The 21,736-nt window shown below is 42.4% G+C and overlaps 1 protein-coding gene and 1 long non-coding RNA gene across 2 annotated transcripts in view; both read left to right on the forward strand.

Annotated features, from left to right (window-relative positions):
- Window positions 1–21,736, forward strand: part of LOC144988226 (uncharacterized) — a 237,683-nt gene that overhangs the window by 141,471 nt on the left and 74,476 nt on the right. The window lies entirely within an intron of this gene.
- LOC144986938 (protein NLRC3-like) overlaps window positions 9,035–21,736 on the forward strand; it is a 29,156-nt gene continuing 16,454 nt past the window's right edge. Inside the window, exons 1-6 of the mRNA XM_078935700.1 lie at window positions 9,035–9,164; window positions 10,046–10,206; window positions 10,289–10,423; window positions 10,960–11,079; window positions 11,515–11,570; window positions 11,658–13,449. Coding sequence (XP_078791826.1) covers window positions 10,118–10,206; window positions 10,289–10,423; window positions 10,960–11,079; window positions 11,515–11,570; window positions 11,658–13,449 — 2,192 coding nt within the window. The 5' untranslated portion in view covers window positions 9,035–9,164; window positions 10,046–10,117. The remainder of the gene's footprint in view (window positions 9,165–10,045; window positions 10,207–10,288; window positions 10,424–10,959; window positions 11,080–11,514; window positions 11,571–11,657; window positions 13,450–21,736) is intronic.

Consider the following 21,736-nt stretch of genomic DNA (forward strand, 5'->3'; position numbering starts at 1 on the left):
GGCTACATGCTAACCCGCATCGACCAGCTCTCCCCAGTCTCTTCCTCGCTAACGTAAGATCACTCGCCAACAAACTGGATGAGTTTCGGCTACGGATCGTCTCGCGGCGGATGGACAGCTGTGTGGCCATCATAACAGAAACCTGGCTGGACAATAACACACATAACGCCGCGGTGGAGCTAGCGGACCGTTCTTTGTTCCGCGCGGATCGGACAGCAGACTCCGGTAAGGGCAGAGGCGGCGGACTGGCGCTTTACATTCACAACTTCTGGTGTGCAGCCACACACATCATCGGAACGCACTGCACACCCGATCTGGAATACCTGGCGGTGAAATGCAGGCCATTTCGAACGGCGAGGGAGTTCTGCTCTATCCTGATCATAGCTGTTTACATCCCACCTCAAGCTAACGCTAAGCTAGCGCTAGAGGAGCTCTACTGTCTGATCAGCAGGCAGATGAACTCCAACTCAGAAGCAGCTGTGATCGTGGCAGGAGACTTCAATCATGTGGAACTCAAAGCAGTGCTCCCCAAATTTAAGAAGTTTATTCACTTTCCCACCAGAGACAACAACACACTGGATCAAGTCTACTGCAAAATCCCAGGTGCATACAAGGCTGCAGCAGCTCCTCACCTGGGCATGTCAGATCACATCTCTGTGGAGCTAACCCCCACATACAGACCTCTGATCTGCAGGACCAAACCAACCATCAAAACAGTTCAGGTATGGACCGAAGAGGCTTCTTCTGCACTACAGGACTGTTTTGAACTCACTGACTGGGAGGTGTTTAAAGATGGCTCAGACCTGGAGGCCTACACAACATCCGTCCTGAGCTGTGTGCAGTTCTGCACCGATGCTGTTCTGCCCACAAAGTCCATCAAAGTCTATCCAAACCAGAAACCATGGTTTGATGGAACAGTGCGGTCTCTGCTCAAAGCTCGGGATGCAGCCTACAGGTCAGGTGACAGGCTGGCCTACAGCAGAGCCCGGACAGAGCTGAGGAGGGGCATCAACCAGGCCAAACGCAGACACAGACAACGGGTGGAACAGCACTTTGCTAATAACAACCCGTGGAAGATGTGGAGAGGCATCAGAACCATCACAGACCACAGGAGCAGCATGCAGCAGACCACTCATGACCCCACCCTGCCTGACACTCTAAACAACTTCTTTGCACGCTTCGAGACGCCCGGCAGCAGCAGAGACCCTGGTCCTCTATTACAGCTGGAGGAACAGTCCCAGCCTCTCGTCCTGCAGCTACATCAGGTGAGCTCCACTCTGAGGAGGATCGACACCAGCAAAGCCGCAGGACCAGATAAGGTGTCAGGTCGGGTTCTGAAGCTGTGCGCACATCAGCTGGCTGGAGTTTTCCTTGACATCTTCAATTGGTCCCTGCAGCTCACCTCAGTTCCCGTGTGCCTCAAGTCCTCCATCATCGTGCCGGTGCCAAAAAAATCATCCGTCTCGTGCCTCAATGATTACCGGCCGGTCGCTCTGACACCGGTGATCATGAAGTGCTTTGAGAGGATCATCCTGAACCACATCAAGGACATCATCCCTGCTACTCTGGACAGTCATCAGTTCGCTTACAGGGAGAACCGATCGACAGAGGACGCAGTTTCATTAGCCCTGCATGCTACCCTGTCCCACCTGGAGCATCCTGACACCTATGTCAGGATGTTATTTGTGGACTTCAGTTCAGCCTTCAACACGGTGATCCCGGACAAGCTGACACTGAAGCTCCACAACCTGGGTCTGCCTGCCTCCCTGTGCCTCTGGATCAAAGACTTTCTCACCAACAGGCCCCAAGTGGTGAGAATCGGGGACTCAACATCATCCACTCTGATCCTGAGCACAGGAACACCACAGGGGTGTGTCCTCAGCCCCGCCCTCTTCACTCTGTTCACCCACGACTGCTCCGCTATTCATTCCACAAATCTGGTTTTAAAGTTCGCCGACGACACCACCGTAGTGGGTCTCATATCCAACAATGATGAGACTCACTACAGAGAGGAAGTTCAGCACCTGACAGGATGGTGTGCTGACAACAACCTCATCCTGAACACCTCCAAGACCAAAGAGATCGTTGTGGATTTTAGAAGGACTAGAAAGGTGGCACACCCCCCCCCTCCTCATTAACGGGGAGGAGGTGGAGCAGGTGGACCACATCAAGTTCCTGGGAATCCACATCACATCTGACCTCACCTGGTCGCTGCAAACATCCCACCTGGTGAAGAAGGCTCAGCAGAGACTCTTCTTTCTCAGGAAGCTTAAAAGGACTGGACTTTCATCACAACTTCTGGGGAACTTCTACAAGGCAACCATAGAGAGCATCCTCTGTCTGAGTGCTACGGTGTGGTACGGGAGCTGCACCGCTCAAGACAGGAAGGACTTGGCCCGGGTGGTGAAAACCGCACAGGAGATTGTGGGAGGACCTCTCCCACAACTCGACTCAGTGTACGACAGCCGGGTCCGACGGAAGGCTGGTCGTATTGCTGCAGACCCCACCCACCCAGGACATAACCTGTTTGTACCTCTTCCCTCTGGGAAGAGATACAGGAGCATCAGAACTCACACAAACAGACTGAGGAACAGCTTCTTCCCAAGAGCAGTGAGGTCCATCCACCCCCCACCCCCCCCACATCACACAACTGGGTCAACGAAACCGCCCCCTCCCCCCAGACTTAACATAACCCACTAACCCCTGTCAGCACACAGCTGACAATGCTCTGACTCTATTTTAAACTGTGTGCAATATTCATGCTGTATGTGCAATATCCATTCTAATGTGGAATACCCACTCGTGCAATATTCACCCCACTCTACTGTACAGTATTTAAGTATTTATGCCTTATATAGCTCCTTATTCTTATTTTATTTTATTCTACCTTTTTATATCGAGAGTTGCTGGAAAAAATTTCATTGTGCTCTGCAGAATGATAATAAAAGATTCTGATTCTGATTCTGATTCTGATTATCCCGTGTGGATTTTTCCTGCAGTATAAATAACTGTTTTTCAGTTGTCCAACTCCTCCCTTTGCCCCTTTTCTGCAAATGTGCTCTGCAGTGATGAATCAGATGTATTTTAAATCGACTCTTATCACCTCGCAGACGCTCCGATGCATTCTCCATGCATGCAGTCATGGCTTCATTTGATTAGCGGAGCTGACCTGAGGGTCAGACACTCCTAACACGGCTCCTTCCTGTGAAGCCAGAGAACTGAGAAATGCTCTTTTTGTCACTCACCCAATGAAGCAGAGGGGGTTTGCTGTGTAAAGATTTATGAGGTCTGAGGAGGGGACTGCTCTTCGCCTTTCCTGCAACATTAAAGCTATGTGCTGCTTGGAAAAAACATGTTACTGCAGATGTTGTTAAAGCAGATTTGTTACTGTCATGCTTTGTTTTCACCATCGCCATCACCAACACTGTGTATTCTAAAGTTGGTTAATCAATGATGAAAATCAACAAAGGAAAAAATCCCTAAACTTTTCTCTGAGCTACATGGCGGATGTGGAGCCAAATCTTTGAATAATACATTGTCTTAGATTTATTCTGGCAGCTAATCATTCACTTTTAATTCAGAAACAAAGACAAATTGTTTTGACTTACCATTAAGGACTTGCTGTCCTACAAAAAGAATTTGTAGGAGTGCTAAAAGTAACAAAATTCCACAATTTAAGCTTTTCCTTATTTAACCAAAACACAATTCCCACTCAAACAACAGGTTCGTTAAAACAGACAATAAATATGCAGACAATAACTTTTAACCGTTTTATCAAAACCACACCAAAAGATATAACACAACAAATTAGGCACCTTACACATAAACAAAATAAACCATTTCACTGAAATGAATCGTTTATCACTAGCATTAACATTCATGTTTCCCCTTTTTCTGTTCTACTAGAACCAGCACCTTACCTTTCCTTACCATACCTTTCTGTGTCCACAGACCCTCTTTCACTTCCTATGCCGTTCATTTCTCCTTCAGTTCAATGCTTTGTGCTTTTCCCATTCTGTACAACATCCACTTACACTGTTTTCAAACTATAATTACATCAAAACATAGGATCTGCTTCAACTTTCATCTTTAAACACCTATAAATGCTTTAACACCAACACTAAGTAATCTGGGAAATATTAAAACATACAATAAATTAAACATTGCAAACATTCTTTTTAAGGGAGTCCGGATCTAAACCAACAATTACTTAAATTTAGTGTCAATAGCATTACTTTTTAGCAAAACTTAACTAAATAGTGGTAATTAAATTAGGAATTACAAATAAAGTAGAAACACTATGTATTCAAAATAAGAAAACCGAAATAATTGCAAAATCATTTTACACAAAATATATTGGACCGATATTACCTTACCGTGTTTTAGAAAGATTTGCCCAACTTTAGGCAAACTCCCGAGAAAGTTATTTTCGTTCGAGCAGAGGCAGAACAGAGACCGTTGCTGCAGCTGCATGTGTAGTCAAGCTACTGTTGTGGCTTAAACCTCCGTCGGAAGCGCTGCTCATACGCCTTTCTACTTAAAAATCTTTTTCGTCGAACCAAGACCACTGAACTTTGTTTTTATCGACGTCTTACAACCGAGGTCATGACCACGCTCAATAATTACGGTATCAGTCGTTATTTTACCACAAATTAGATCGCAAACTTTTAAGCTTTGTTCCGTGAAAGTTTAGCGCAGGTTGAACATTTCGGTCTGAATGGACGCCGTCACGCCGACCACATGGTACAAACAAAGCCAATCAGCGCTGTCGACGCATTTGAAAGAACTAAAACATCCCGTTATTGGCTAATTCGAAACAAGATGGCCACGTCCATAGAGAAAAACATTTCACACAGAAACATGGAAAATAAAGCCAAAATTCGCCGATTTCAAACAGTTTTTCATCCCATACTTTCCAAAATCTCATGCATACATTTCATTCAGAAGCAGTCACATCTCCAAAATCTCATACATTCAGTCCGTTCATCAGCGATCACGTCTGTATTGTCGTCAGTCAGTCGTCAAGTCATGTTGTTGTCGTTTTTGTCCTGACAAAAATGCACAATTTACCCCATCTTCTGTCAAATTCAGCGCTCATGTTTATTTTGAATCCTTCTTTGGTTTCTCTCCGCGTATAAAAAAATAATTTGTAGAGGCCGAAGCCTCCTTGGTGTTTCCGAAAATCCTAGACGCGCAAAATTAATTCCTATAATAACTCTGTTTTTTGTAAGGGATTTTTTAACAGGTTTAACAGACGCAAACCTAGTCAATTTGCTGCTTTCCAAATATCACAAGCTCCCAATTTGCCAACGTTCAATGTTTACAGGCCGAACAGACGAAAAACCTGCATAATTTATAAATGTCCAATTTTTCAAAATTTACTGCTGTCCAAAGTGTATATTTTGCCACCGTTTAATCCGCTGTTCTAGGGAGGGTGAACCCAACACTTATTTACTGGGGTGCGCTCGCCCGTTCGTATAGGGAACACTCCGCCACCCATACAATCGACTTCTCCTTTAATTTGAGTTAATCAATATGCAGACTTTACAAAAGGCTCTGCTCACCATGATTATGAATGAGGCCTCTGAAGAAGTCGACCGCATGGCAGGAAGCATCCCCAGACTTTACGTCGAAAGTCTCAGAAATCTCGTAATAAGCCACTATGATGTGGTCCAACCGGTCTGGTCCGCGTTCCTATCCGCCCCCGACTTCACGTCTCGAGGTCACCAAAATTGAAGGAAAGAGATTCGTCCGTTTTTGAGTTCTTTCCATCCATGCGTGTTCGATAGTCGAGAGTGGTAAAACAAACAAGGATTCAACCGGTTAAAAATACACGGAGTTTATTTCCCTGACAATAGTTCTAAAGCACAGATTAAAACATTAATGCAGATATATCTGGATTCTCAAGTAAAGATCTACTGACGCACAAGTTACATGCGAATTACTTGTAGATTTTCCTAAGAACAATGGAAAACTTTAAAACCAGTCTTTTTAAGATGTGTTTGAATCTCCGCCTTCCGGAAAGATCATGGTCGCTGGTCCTCCGCCCCTGGTCGCTCTGATTCGTCAGCTGATAGCCCGCCTGCTTCCTCTGGCCAATAGCTGACGATTGCCAGCTTCGGATCCGCTCCGCCTCTCGGGGGCCCATTTCACCGGCGCACACAGTCCGATGATCAAGAGAGTCCCCATCTGGTCAGAGTAAATCATTCCTGGACAACTCAAGGTTCCTTTTACCGGTATCCAGAGCAAAGGTCAGCTCCAACCTCCACATGAGAACACGAATCTTCACACTTTCCCAGGGGAAGAATCTTCAACCCAGATGGTACGGATGTAGACCATGGCATATTTATTGCAGCTATGGAAGACACCTAACTTTGCACAAAGAACACCCTATGTCTTCACAGGATGCTGCAACCATAAAGCAAAAAGGAATGTCACACGACCATAAATCTGGATGGTTCAAAATAAGTTCACTTCACACTAAGGATAAAGCTGTAACATAATGAAGAATAAGATATTAAAACATACATTTTCTACAATTTGCCATGTTGATTTCTAAAATAGTTATTTTTGACGTAATACTTAAGTAATTCATCTTTGTCATGTGCTTTATCGATATCTTATGATTTTTAATTCTGTCTGATAAAAACTGGGAACCGGATATTGATAAATCATGTAATAAAATGGTTACAGTATAACGGGGTGGGATTATATAAGTTCGCTTCCTTCCACTCCCTTTCAAGCAATATTTATTAATATGTCTAATTATCCTAAGTTTGATTAGTTACTGTATGAATGTATAACTGATGTTTATATTGCTGTTGTGTATTATTTGTACTTAATTGCTTGAAATAAACCATTTCAAATCAAATCAAAAAATATATATAATATATGTAGATACATCATTTGTTGTTGTTAAAGAAGAGAAACAGTCAGCCTTAAAAGCTCAAACTTTAATGAAAATGCATTGTTGCAGGACTTCTTACAAATAAAAAAATTATTACAAAGAATTTTTAAAAATAATTTCTAAACATTTACAAGTTCTAGACCTCTTTGACATGTAATTTAAATTATTTAGAAAAACCCAACAATAAGTCAATAATATACAAATAATAATAAATCAATAGTGAATCAATACAAACAATAAATAATAACAATAAATAAATAATAAGTCAATAAATAATAATAAAACAAGTCTATTAATAATAATAATAATAATAACAATAGTAATAATAATAATAAATCAATAGTAAATCAATGCAAACAATAAATAATAACAATACATAGATAATAAGTAAATAAACAATGAAAAAAGACTATTAATAATAACAATAATAATAAAATAAATATTCAAAAGAAATACAAAAGTAAACAATAGATTTATCCTAAAAAAAACAACAACAACAAATAAAAACAATAGATTTATACTGATTCATGTGAGTGATCAATTTGTGTAACACAGATGTTATGGTGTCGGGTTTCAAGCTAACAGTCTGGCCTCTTATCTAAATGTGTTTCCACAAATATTTTGAACATTGCCAGACTGTATTGCTAGTTGGTACCACAGTGATCCATCTGGGTTAGCTCTTTTTATTGCTAAGATCCACTTTTTCCCTGAGTCTGAATCCATTGGAAACCTGCAAGAAAAGTTCAGTCACTGAGTCAGAAATGTATAAATCTATATTAATATAATAGCCTAGTATGCTGTATACAGGTTTAGCAAAATAAAATGTACATTTGTCGACAGCAAATTATCCGTACATCATGCAGCATGTTGATAACAGCCCTGCAGCATCATGCATGTCAACATGTGTGTGATTAATGAAGCCCCTGCAGCATTAAAAGAAAAAAATTATAATACTTACCTGTGAAATGATATACCTTCCTCCTTCATGGACTCATTTATCTGATTTTGGCAGTTGAAACCCAAACAATGAACTGGTATTATGCAAAAAATGTGTTCACATGCATGCACTGCATCAGTGACTTGACCTCACCAAGATGGCGGTGCTCTCCTCCCATGAGGAACCACGTGATGTCTCCTCTAGTGATATAACTCATTGGTTCTGCTCATGTGAGCGTGTGCAGAGTGAAGCTCCCACACAGACTCTGCTGGGGGGCGGAGCTGCTGCTCAGGTGTCCTGTGGGCGTGAAAGGTGCAGCAGCTGACCTCTGACCGGCTCTGCTTTGCTCTAAAAGAGATTAGATCAGATTCAGCTTTATTGTCATGACACATAAACAGCTACAAGGAAACCAAATGCAATTTGTGTCTAACCAAAGTGAAACAAGCAGTAAAGTGCAGGATAGAAACATATCATAAATAGAAGCTAAATATGCATCTTAATATGAGTTGTATATGAATAAAATATACAAGATAGTTCTACTATAAAGAGATCTGTCCAGATTTCCAGGTTGACTGATCAGAAATGTACAGGAATACTATATATTTGCATTTATTGATGAGTGTATTTATAATGTAATCTATTACATACATGTGCAAAGGAGAAAAAGCTGTTCCTCAGTCTGCTGTAGGCGGGACCAGCTGATGACCTTCTTTGCTCTTTGGAGCAAAGACGCTGCACATGCAGCTGGTTTCTTCCTGCAGGGTTTTTCTGTCAGACCTTCATCAGGCAGAAGAGTCCAGAACCAGATTCTAAATTCTGAAGGTCTTTTTCACAAACACAACCCTGATAGAGAATCTCAAACATCTGACTTTCAGGAATCCTGTTTTAGGAGTTTTGGGTCAAAGCAAAAGAAAATAAGGAAAAGAGAAATGAAGGTAAACGGAAACAGCGTTGAAAAGTCTTTTTTTCCTGATCCAGTTCCCAAGACTTCTATCATGTGATGTTTGGAGAAAAAGAAAAACTCCAAATCTGTTGATGTTTTACAGAAGAAAACCATAAAATCAAACAATCAAATTTTAAATCCAGTTAATGATTACACATCAACCAATCATCTGTTGACAACAGAACAGATTAATCCACTTTATGATCTCCTTCAGGGTCAGACCATGTCCTTCAGGTCCAAAGTCCACAGGAATCTGCTTCCTGGGTCATTCAGAACCGATTTGAAACTGGAGCCGGTTGGACTTCAGGGACACAAAGCTGTTCCAAAAATCCAGAGGAAGAAGTCAAAGAAAGAACAGCTGCATTTGTGTCAGAGGGGTGAGTTGATGGAACATCTGGGATGGAAAGAATGTGGATGTTTGCATTTCAAAGACTTTCAGAAGAAGTTTTTGAATGTTAGGACTCAGCTGGGAGCCTCTTTGTTGGAATCTAAAGGATCCTGGCTGAGATCAGATCAGATTGATCCAGCATTAGTTTGGAGTTCTGGATCATGAAGAGATGAAATGATTTAGAGGAGTTGAAAGGAAGATCAATCATCTGAACTTCAGCTTTTCCATCACATTTGATCTGGTTGGTTTTTCTTTCTTTGTAACCAAACAAAGTAAAGATCTTTACCTCTGGAGGTGCAGATCATGAGATCATCTTCAAACAGACGTAGTCTTTTGGGATCTGCAAACACTGACCTCTGCAGGGCGGAATAGGAAGTGCAGCTTGATGTCTGAATGGAGGAAATGTTTGATCTTCATCAGATGAAATGAGAGGCTCTCATGTGAGGAAGAACATCTGAACATCTTTGATACTTTTCTGCTGCTTTTGTTCTGATGTTGCTTCAATTCTGCTTCAATTTGTTTGGATTTCAACTCATTTCATGGATTTTCTTCAGAGCAGCTCGACTGGATTCTAGAAATGAAGGAAAACAGGTCAAAGGTCAAATGTCATTGAGGGAACTCTGAGTTCATCCAGATGTTTAGTTTTAGTCCAGAAAAACATCAGAAAATAGAAATTGGTTCAGATCCACAGAGTCCTGCAGGGATCAGAGTCCTGATCCTGCTGCAGACAGAACTGATCAGAACATTTGAATCTTCATCTGAGTAAAAGGAGAAAAACTTTTCTGCTGCAACAAACAAAGATTTGATGAAGCTGTTGAGGATTGAAATAAAGCTCCAAAGCAGAAACTTGATCCTGATGCAGATGATGAGGAGGAGGGTTTCCTCTGCAGGTGAAGGAGGAAGGTGTGTGTGAGCTGATGTGGATCCAGTGAATCCAGCAGCATGGATCAGTGGGAGGAGCCACAGGAGGGAGCCCCTCCCTCTAAAAAAAGCAGAGATGGTAACCATGACAACCAGAGTAAAGCTCAGAGGTGAGATGAAGATCTCCAACTGTCCATGATCTTCTCCATGTCAGAGCTCAGGACTCACACCAGCAACCTTCATTCTTCACAGGAATCAACCTGGATCTGGACCTGGATCTGGATTTGGATCTGGATCTGGATCTGGATCCAGCTGTGGATCCTTCAGGAGTGACAAGTCAAAGAATAATAATCCTAACTTCAAAGCCATCAGTTCAGGACTGGAACAGTGAGTGTTTGTCAGAGGTTGTGGAGGCTGGATTCTAGTTCAGATGATCAACAGTTTTCAGATGAAGGACTTGAGGTCTGGTTCAGTTCTGGATCTCTCTGATCAGACTCACTTGGAGCATCATGTGTGTGATGAGATCTTTTCAGTTGAGTCTTCTGAGAGTCTCTGAGAGACATCAGAGATGTTGGAGAAGAAAACATGTTGACTGCTGACTCTGACTGACAGCAGCTCCAGTCTAATGAGAAGAATCACTGCAGACTCCTAGGATTCAGATTTTCATGCTTTCCAAACATCACATTGTTCTAGTTTGACTTTCTGCTCTCAGAATTTCTACATTTCTACATGGAGAATTGGAATCAGCTTTTCTAGAAAAAAGTCTGGATTGACTGACAGAAAATGCTGAAACCTGGAAACTGTTGATCCAGACATGTCATGTTATTCCAGACTAAACAGCTCAGTCTGTGTTCATGTCAAAGTCCATCAGCTGTTCATGAAGAAGCAGATCCTCCAACACTCTGATGGTTTGGTGTTTGCAGAGGTCAACAGGTCACACAGAGAGTCCAGTCTGCAGCCTCCAGCTGTGGATCCATGAAGAGTGACCGGTCCAGAAGTCCTCCTCCAGACTTCAGAACTGAACCAGGACCTTCAGACTCACAGTAAGAAGCAGTTTCTAGTGAACAAAGCAGAGTTCAGCTCTCAGCAGGAACAACAATGTTCTCATCAAGAACATCAGCTGATCCATCCAGGAAGGTCAACCATCTGCTGTGAGCGCTTTGGGTCTGAGAGGAAAGAAAAGAGTTGGACAACTCTGGAGGACACAAAGCTCAGTCTGTGAGGATGAAGCAAACAGCTGAACTTTTCTCTGAGCTCAGTCCAGACATGAGCTCCAAACACAGCTAAGGCATCATTTAGACCTTCAGATGGACTAGATCTGCTCTGGTTTAACCTGGAAACACATTTGCTCACATTCAGCACAGTCTGGATCACAATCTCTGAGTCTGAAGATCAGAGAGGATCTGCTCCATGATCAGAGTTAGTCTGGAACTTCCCACTGACTGCTTTGATTGTTGTTCACTAACGTTTCTCCTTAGTGTCCACAGAGAGAAGAAGAGGAGCGGACCCCAGTCTGCAGAAAGAGCCAGAGCTGGTGAGTCAGAGCCTGATCATCTGCTGATGGATTCTTCTGGAAACATGTGGAACACTCATGAAGGAGCTTTCTTCTCTGCTCTGTCAGCAGATGTTGGTCTGCAGGAGATGTTTGGAGAACATCAGATCAGTCTGAGGAGCAGAAGTGAACATGTGGCTGAAGGAACTGAAGAAGCAGGAAGAGAAACGCTCCTCAACAGGGTCTACACTGAGCTCTACATCACAGAGGGACTGAGACCAGAGGCTCACACCCAACATGAAGTGATGCAGCTGGAGACCACCACCAAGACCAACCAGCTCCATGACACTGCAATCAAGAACCCAGACATCTTCAAAGTCTTCCCTGACCAACACAGATCCATCAGAGTGGTTCTGACCAGCGGAGTTGCTGGAGCTGGAAAAAGCTTCTCAGTGCAGAAGTTCACTCTGGACTGGGCCGAGGGCTTGGAGAACCAAGACATCAGTGCTGTGGTTCCTCTGTCCTTCAGAGAGATGAACTTGATCAGAGATGAGCAGCACAGTCTTCTCACTCTGATCCAGCTGTTCCATCCAACACTCCAGAAGATCCCAGCAGAACAGCTGTCTGTCTGCAAACTTCTGTTCATCTTTGATGGTCTGGATGAAAGCAGACTTTCTCTGGACTTCAACAACAGTCCGCTGGTGTCTAATGTCACACACAAGTCCTCAGTCAACGTGCTGCTCACTAACCTCATCCAGGGACGTCTGCTGCCCTCAGCTCTGGTCTGGATCACTTCCAGACCTGCAGCAGCCAATCAGATTCCTCCTTCATGTGTGGACAGACTGACAGAAGTACGAGGCTTCAATGATGCTCAGAAGGAGGAGTACTTCAGGAGGAGGTTCCCAGATGGAGAGCTGTCCAGCAGAATCATCTCCCACATCAAGGGCTCCATGTCCCTCTACATCATGTGTGAAGTTCCAGTCTTCTGCTGGATCACTGCTGTGGTTCTGGAGAACCTGCTGACCACAGAGCAGAGAGGAGAGCTGCCCACCACCCTGACTGACATGTACTCCCACTTCCTGATGGTCCAGACAAAGAGGAAGAAGAACAAGTACCAGCAGGAACATCAGACAAGTCCACAAGAGCTGACAGAGACTGACAGGGAAGTTCTTCTGAAGCTGGGGAGGCTGGCATTTGAACATCTGGAGAAAGGAAACATCATGTTCTACCAAGAAGACCTGCAGCAGTGTGGTCTGGATGTCACAGAGGCCTCAGTGTACTCTGGAGTTTGTACTGAGATCTTCAGAAGAGAGTGTGAGATCTTCCAGAAACCGGTCTACAGCTTTGTTCATCTGAGCGTTCAGGAGTTTCTGGCTGCAGTCTACATGTTCCACTGTTACTCCAACAGGAAGGTAGAGGTCATTAAGGACTTCCTGAAGAACAACATGGAGAACCCATCCCTGGATGAGTTTCTGATTGGAGTCATGGAGAAATCACTGAAGAGTCAAACTGGACACCTGGACCTGCTGGTTCGATTCCTTCATGGTCTCTCTGTGGAGTCCAACCAGAGACTCTTAGCAGGCCTGCTGGGTCAGACAGAGAAGAATCCAGAAACCATCCAGAGAACCATCAACAACCTGAAGGAGATCAACATTAAAGGAGTCTCTCCTGACAGAAGCATCAACATCTATCACTGTCTGATGGAGATGAAGGACCTCTCAGTTCATCAGGAGATCCAAGAGTTCCTGAAGGAAGAGAACAAATCAGAGAAGAAACTCTCAGAGATCCATTGCTCAGCTCTGGCCTACACTCTGCAGATGTCAGAGGAGGTTCTGGATAAACTGGACCTGGACCAGTACAAGACATCAGATGAGGGTAGACGGAGACTGATCCCAGCTGTGAGGAACTGCAGAAAGTTCAGGTAAGTCCAGAAGTGATTGTGATGATAAATCAGATCAGTGTTCAGATTGATTTACAAAGAATGAAAGGTTTCAAAATGATTAGAAATAAAAAAAAAAACATGAAAGAAGAAAATCAGTTTGTTTTTAACACTCATAAGATCTTTTAGCTAAAGAGCAAAGAAGGATCATATTTTTCCAAATGAAATCCAATCCAGAACCTTCTGAAAGGTTTGAAGACAAAGCAGACGGTCCAGAATGAAAGGATGTCTTCATTTCCACAATGTCAGTCATTCTAGAAGCACATTTCTAAAATGTTTTGTTCATCATCTTCTTTCTAGATAAATCATTGATCTGTGAATGAAACAGTTTGATGACTAAAAGAAGAACATGATTCGTTCTTCTGATCCTTTTGGTTCCTTTGGTTCAGTCAACCATCATCATGTGACAGTTTGTGGATGACTTGCCCTGAGGTGCCAGTCAGGTCTCTCTCCTGACATATAAGATACAAAAAAAAAAAAAAAAAATCCACTGTTACAAATGATGTTATCCACACCCTCTGCTCTTCACACACACAAAAGCTTAAAGTTTGTTTAAATTCTTTTATCGTATCTGTTACTTTAGGAGGGTTTTGCTGTTATGTCTTTAGAAAGCAAGGCCACACAGTCTTGTTCTTCTGAGTACCTTTTTTTTACCTGTTTAGTCCAGAACTCCTTAGAAATCGGTTTTGGGTTCCTGGGACGTTGTTTCATGTATCCAGTCCTTTGTGAAGGGGATCCGGTCCAGATTTTCCAACCGTCTTTGTGTTACAGGAGCAGTTCCATGTTTTCTCTGAAGAGTTTTGGTTTCTTTGTCCGGTTTGTTTTGTTGCAACTTTAATCCAGGTTTTGAGCAGATGTCTTGTGGATAATGGTAGTGCAGGATGAGGCCCTGTGCAGTAAACTGTCTAGGAAGGCTCTGCTGCATCTGATCAGGTTTCCTATGAGAAGATGTCAGTCTTTCAGGTTGTGGAAGCATGCAGGGTTGAGCGTTGGAACCTCTTTCAGCTTCCCGCTCTTTCAGCTTCCACAACAGCTGCCACAATCTGCATACATACAATGCGTGGATAGATAATGCTGGAATTTATGGGAAGGAGCTTGCTGGACAGAGTGTCCCTGGGATAGATGTCATAAACTGTGATGGAATGACATGTTTCCACTGCCAGAGATTTGGACACACTGCTGCTGTATGTAAAGGCAAGCAGAGGTGTTCCAGGTGTGGAGAAGATCATAGCTATGAGTCCTGTGGACACAAGTTGAAACCAAAGTGTTGTAACTGTGGGGGGAGGTCATAGTGCTGTGTATGTAGGCTGTCAGGTCATGAGAAGAGATGTCCATATTTAAAAAAACAAGAGTACTACATAGAATTTCAAATGCAGATACAGTCAAAATGGTTGGTAAAGGTTCTGATAGACAGGCAGGAGTCATACACGAGGTGTCAAATAGTTTACAGGACAGGAATGTTGAGGGGAGAGTTTGGTTAGATTTAAAGAAGCTAGTCACGTTTGTTGCTGGAGTTATAAATGCAACAATGGAAACTAAGCCGAAAACGGAAAGAATACAAATCATTGTGAAAGCAGCGGCGAACCATTTGGACATCAATGAGTTGACATGGGAAGAGGTTCGGAATAACCTTAGTGCCCAGTCTAGTCAGGAGGTGGGAAGTGTGGGATAGTAAATGGTTGTTATATTACAATGGAATGCAAGGAGCTTATTGGCGAATGGACAGGAATTTAAAAAGTGTATTGATGACTTGGATCAAAAACCAGATATTATATGTATTCAAGAGACGTGGTTAAGGGCAAATTTAGATTTTAGAATATCCCAATATACGGGAATCCGGTTTGATAGAGCAGAGGGAGGGGGTGGTGGTTGTGCCACCTTTATTAAAAACAATTTCAATTACAGGGTGATTAAAAAAGGAACACAAGAAGAATGTATTGGCATTGAAATTTATATTGGTCTGGGGAGATTGGATGTTATTAATTACTATAATCCATGCAAAAAGTTAGATCAGATTATTGATCTGGACAATGGACATGTCATTGTTTGTGGGGATTTTAATGTACATAGCACATTATGGGGGGGAAGGTGACAGATGCTAATGGTGAGATATCTGAGGATTTGATGGATGAATTACACTTGGTGTCTCAATGATGGGAGTGGAACAAGAATAGATGTTCGAACAGGGAACATGTCAGCATTAGATCTCACTTTTGTTTAAAATGTCTTTGCAGGGTGTTGTGAGTGGAATCAGTAGCGGTTTTAGGCACGGGCCATACGGGCGATCGCCCGGAGCGGAAAAATGACGGAGGGGCGGCGCCAGCGGCTCAGCTCTTGTAAAATACTTTATGCACCACTATTGGTTTACTTATATCACAGAGATTGTAACAGCCTGAAACCTGGTGGCGCCCCTGCCCCGCAGCTGCCCTCCCTCCTGTCTTTGAGAAGTAGACGCAAATGTATGTGAGAAGGAGAAGGGAGGGGGCGCGGGGTGAAGAAGGAGAAGGGAGGGGGCGCGGGGTGAAGGGTGCAGGCTGAGAGGTGAGCACGGAGCGCAAAACGCATGCGCAAACCTGGCTGGATCTTCTTCCAGGGGGGCAACGGTCGTGGGCCGCGGCTCAGTGCTTGATGAAAAAATAAAAATAAAAATTGCGCCGCCATGTAGCGAATTGGCGCCCCTGGGTGCAGCTGCACGCGCTCCTGCTGGAAATGTTTGACGAGGGGGGGGGGCCTGCAGGTATAAAAAAGGTATAAAAAAATCATGCTTTTTGGGTTATTCTTGTGTGAAATAATGCCCAAATATAAAATGGGAAAGCAAAAAAAATTCTTCACTTAGATGACAGTTGGTTTACTCGACAGACTTGATACCTATGTCAGGACATTAATGCTAAATGCAAAAAACATCTGAAATATGGAGAAAAAAGGTCAAAGCTGGTGCCCAATTTAGAAAGAAAAGAGAAGAAGAGGAGAAAAGAGACAAAGAAAAAGGTAATATCGCATAGCTAGATGCACGTTTTCTAAATTTGAATGCTACCTGCCCTACAACAACAACAACGTTGCAGAGGAAAAATCTCTTGTTTGGTCTATCATGACCAAAACTGAAGTAGGCCCAAATATTGCAAATAACGTCATTTTTAAGATATTTATTCTTAAATGTTTGTTCTGCCTTAACTTGTAACATTAGTTATGATTCGTGTGTCTGTCTGCTCTGCTGTAACACAAAGTTTTTGTTGTGTTTTACTGTTGTATATTAGTTCATAATGTTAAATAAGCTGTGATGGTAGCATGCTGCTGCTGCTGCTGCTGCTGCTGATGCTGCTGCTGCTGCTGCTGCTGCTGCTGCTGCTGTTAGCTTTTCAAAACTCCAGTTGATCAAGTCATACCTGAGGTCACCAAAGTCTCAGGAGCAATTCACTAACCTGCTGTTGTTAGTATCAATCATTCAGTGGGGGAGCAGATTTCATATGATGACGTTATTGACAAGCTTGCATCAAGGAAGAAAGCTATGGAGGCTCCGTTTACATACTTTGAATTGGATTTAACACTACATGAATCTAGAATTATATCACCAGTTTGAGATGGTAGAAGTTATGTAATGTTAAAGCATTTAAGTAGGAAAATGAAGTAGAAATTATTGGACATGTATAATAGAGTCTGGTGTGAAGGTAAATTGCCGACCAATTGGAAAGAGGCTGTGGTCATTCTTATGTTAAAACCTGGGAAAGATCATAGCAGTCCAGAAAATTACAGGCCCATAGCACTCACATCACATGTTGGTAAAATAATGGAAAGAATGATAAATGAGAGATTGTCTTATTACCTGGAAAGTAAAAATTTGTTGTCCTAATATCAGAATGGTTTTAGGAAAGGTCGAGGGACAATGGACCCTGTAGTCTGCCTAGAAGCAGACATTAGGAAAGCCCAAGTAGATAAAGAATATTTGGTGGCAGTATTTTTTGATATAGAAAAAGCCTTTGATATTGTCTGGAAAGAGGGTTTATTGATGAAATTAGGACTTCATGGAAGAATTTTAATTGGATTAAGGGATTTTTATTTGATAGATATGTTCAAGTTAGACTAGGAAAGTCTTTTTCTAATAGATACGTAGTGGATAATGGAACCCCACAAGGAAGTGTGCTGTTTTTAATTTTGATTAATGATATCTTTAATTCTATTGGATGTGAATTTGGGAAAGCATTGTTTGCAGATGATGAAGCCTTGTGGAAGAGGGGATGGAATATTCGTTATGTGGAGAGAAAGATACAAGACGCTATTACTGAGGTGTAAAACTGGTCCTATGATTGGGGATTCATATTTTTCAGTGACTAAAACAAAATACATGGTTTTTACCAAGAAACGTGAAACTGTTTTGAACTTAAAATTATATGTAGAAGTAATGGAGCAAGTGCATAGTTTTAGGTATCTGGGAGTTATATTTGATACAAAGTTGAAATGGAGATAGAATATTGATAGTATTGTAGGGAGATGTAAGAAAGTCATAAATGTGATGAGATGCTTGAAAGGCACTGGGTGGGGAGCCAGTGCACAGGCTTTAAAACTAATATATGTTACAATAATTAGGTCAGTCACAGATTATGGAATTATTATTTACAATACAACTTGCAAAACGTTGTTACATAAAATAGAGGTCATCCAAAATCAGGCATTGAAAATACAACTCCTGTCGTGTCATTACAAGTTGAAATGGGGGATCTACCATTGAATCTCAGAATTAAACAACTGCTGCTTGATTATTGGGTGAAAATATAGGGCTGTGTAGATTTAGAGAACATGGTTAGGAGAGCTATTGCTCCTTGTTGGGAAAGTGGTAGTGGGACAAACGAAAGTGTAGCTTGGAAATTAGCTAGCCAGAGAAACGAACATTCATGGCAAAACGCTAGTTAGGACAGTTGTGTACCACGCCACTCCTTTTTGGGTCTTTCCAACCATACAAGTTGATTTGTATCTCCACAGGGAGATGGAGGGTAGCAAAGGGAAGGGAAACTGGGATGAAATAACAGAAGACAGGTTAGACACAGTCCATGCTTCATTTATTCCCATATATACAGACACAATGAGAACTGTTTTTTCTTTCTGTATCCCTACATTGGAAAATATGTCAGAATTAAGACGTCAAAGGATCTTTCAGTTTTTGCAGTTGAAATGTTGGCAATATCATTTAGTTTCCAGTGGTTAGAACAGAATAGAATTGGAGATGGTATAATTTGTTCAGACTCATTGTCAGCTTTGATGTCTCTTAAGTCTTATTCTTCTGATAGCAGATCAGATATATTGTAGGAAATTTATGAGAGTTTGTTCAGGTTGGGACAATTGAAAATAAGCATCAGATTTATGTGGGTACCAGCACATAGGAGGGTGGAGGGAAATGAAATGGCTGATCTTCTGGAAAAAAGGGCATTATAAAAAGGTATAGAGATGGAAATTCCATTAGGTAGAATGGAAATTAGGGCGATTATTAGGAGGCGTATTATGGAAGAATGGCAGACACAATGGTAAAGGGAGAGGAAAGGTTAACATTAATTTAGTATTCAAGACAAAGTAGGGAAAGGTATGAATGTCAGAGTAAACACCAGAGATCATTACATAATATCACGGTTGAGGATGGGACACACTGGTTTAAATAATACATTGCATCTGATAGGGAAACACCCAACTGGTGTGTGTGAGTGCGGGAAAGGGGAAGAGTCGGTGGAGCATGTTCTGTGTCATTGTGAACTGTATGGGGAAGAAAGACGACAGCTGCAAAGTAGAGTACGGTTGATAGAGGGTGAAGAGCTGAGTTTAAAGAAGCTTTTTTTTGGGGGGGGGGGGATTTAAATGGTGTGATTATAGGTTTTTTGAGCAGGACCAGGTTATTGAGGAGAATTTTTTAATTTTTTTTTTTGGTAGATGGTCCCCACACACAGTAGGTGGCGGTAATGCACCTTCACGTTGGTGTCTCCCGCCAATAAAACCACAAGAAGAAGAATCTGCATACATACAGTCTCTGTTGAAGGTCTGAGTCAAACAAAGCAGAGCAGACAGAAAATAAGGGAAATCTGTCTGAAATCGGATTTTTAATGTCCTTCTACAGCTGTAAACCTGCACAGGTTCTTGTTCCTCCATACCAAGGTTCTGGAATCCAGTGAAGAAAGTCCAGAAGTTCTTTGATTTACCTGCATAGATACAACAAGTGACTTTGAAATGACTCTGGATGTTTTGTCATAGAGTGGCTCTAGAACCATGAGAACCATGATGTTCCTGATCAAAGCTAGCTAGCATCAGCAGTCTGGATTCAGCTTTTTCTGTCCATGTAACAACAACAGCCTCATTGTTTGATATGTATGTGAACTGAGATGAGCATGATGGGTCAAAGGTCAGAGTGATGTCATCATAGTCTCCTGAGGCTCCTGTGGAGAAGATTCCTTGCTTTGATTGAGACACTGAAGAATCCACCTGCTTTAATTGTAGTAAGACACTTCTCTGTTTCCTGTTGAAGCTCCGCCCCCTGGCCTCTTTCTCTGCTGTTACCCTTTTCCAGACAGTATGTGAACACAGCGCTTAAACAAACAGAGCTTTCCCTCTGAACACATGACAAAAACCTGAATGTTGAGCCACATGTTCTAAAGGTAATGAAGGAGTCAAAGACAATGTGAGGCAGAAATGACAGAGAGGAACCTGAAGGATGTTCTTTCATCCACTCTGAAAGGCTGAAGCTCCTGCAGCTCTGCTTTAGAACAGGCTTTCTGAACTCCAGTCCTCAGAACCCCCAACCTGCATGGTTTCCATCTTACCTGCTGAAACACACCTGACTGAGCTCATCATGGAGTTCTACAGAGGCTGATGATGAGTCACTGGAGGCAGGGGTGTTTACGCAGAGAAGCAGAAAAAGCCTTCAAGATGGTGGACCTGAGGACTGGTGTTCAGAAACACACAGACTGTGGCTGTTTCTGAAGGTCACCACAAGAGGCAGACCATGATACTTCCACCGCATGCAGCTGCAGAGACAGGGAACGGAGCAGGTATCAGCACCAACTGTGGATGCATACAGTTGTTCATGGATCTGTCAACACAGAGAGCTGCATGTTTGTCAGTAGCTGCGTTTACATGGACAAAAGTAATCGGAAAGAATGTCTGATTGGAAGAAAAATGAGTCATGTAATCACGCCGTTCGGAACACTCTGCCCCGATCAGACTCAATCGGATCAAAATTTATTTCCGATCAAGATAGGTGGGTTATGCCGATTGTTAATCCGATCGTGTTGCATGTAAACGGTTCATTCCGATCATGTGTCACTATTACTCTAGTTCAACGTCATGCATAGATGGTGTTTCTGTCCAGAAAAGGCTTTGGAGCTCAAACAGGACCGACCGGCTGCTCTGTGGACTCCTGGTGCGAAGCGCGGACGCCTCTGCGCTCCGCCCTTGCCCCGCGGCCTCCTCGTCTCTCCCGTCCTATCTTCTCAGACACCCCCCGCGGGGGGCTGATGTTATTCCCACATATTTACGTGCAGCCAGGATGCAGATTGTGGAATTTCCGCATGGATTTATGTTCATCCAGGCTAAATGTTGTTGTTAGCACATGTTAGCCTAACCCTATAATTTACAAACAAAAGCCATAATCCAAAGCTCAATCATATTTCTCAGTTGACAATTTGTTTTCTCGCAATTCTAGACCCTGTTTTTGAGTTACAGTTTTATTTCGAAATTGCCTTTTTGAGTTGCGCTTTTATTTTTGCGGTTTTGATTCTAAAACCTGTCGACACGTAAAATCAGCGACACATCAGTCAAGGGGAGGGGAGGCGGGACATCGCCGACATCCAGAAGCCCATTGACTACCGAATGACTCAGAGTCCTACGTCAGCCTCCACGCGCCAATCGCAGAAGCAGTCATGGTGAATCAGCAACTGGAGGTAAGTTTTTCATATCTTTAACTATATTAAAAAAAAAAAATTAAGGCAGTGTCAGGATCGGTCATGTCAAACCTGGGAGTAATAGCCCATGAATTTTTACTACGATTAAATAAAATATTTTTTTAAGAAGTCAGAAGAATGTACCTCAATAAGGTTTCTCAACAAATTCTTTCTTACTATAGAACAACATTGAGAGAGCAGTTTCACACTCGATGGATTTGGATCATCTACTTTTTACATGTAACAATGAACTGGCATTCATTCACTCTGTTTCAAACCAAGTCAGCATACCTGAAGATGTTTTTAATGCTCTAATAAGTCTGTACACTATTCTGACACAATAGAAGCAACAGCAT

Source organism: Oryzias latipes, chromosome 2, assembly GCF_053564925.1.
Source record: "Oryzias latipes strain Hd-rR chromosome 2, Olatipes_Hd-rR_3.1".
Classification (NCBI taxonomy): domain Eukaryota; kingdom Metazoa; phylum Chordata; class Actinopteri; order Beloniformes; family Adrianichthyidae; genus Oryzias; species Oryzias latipes.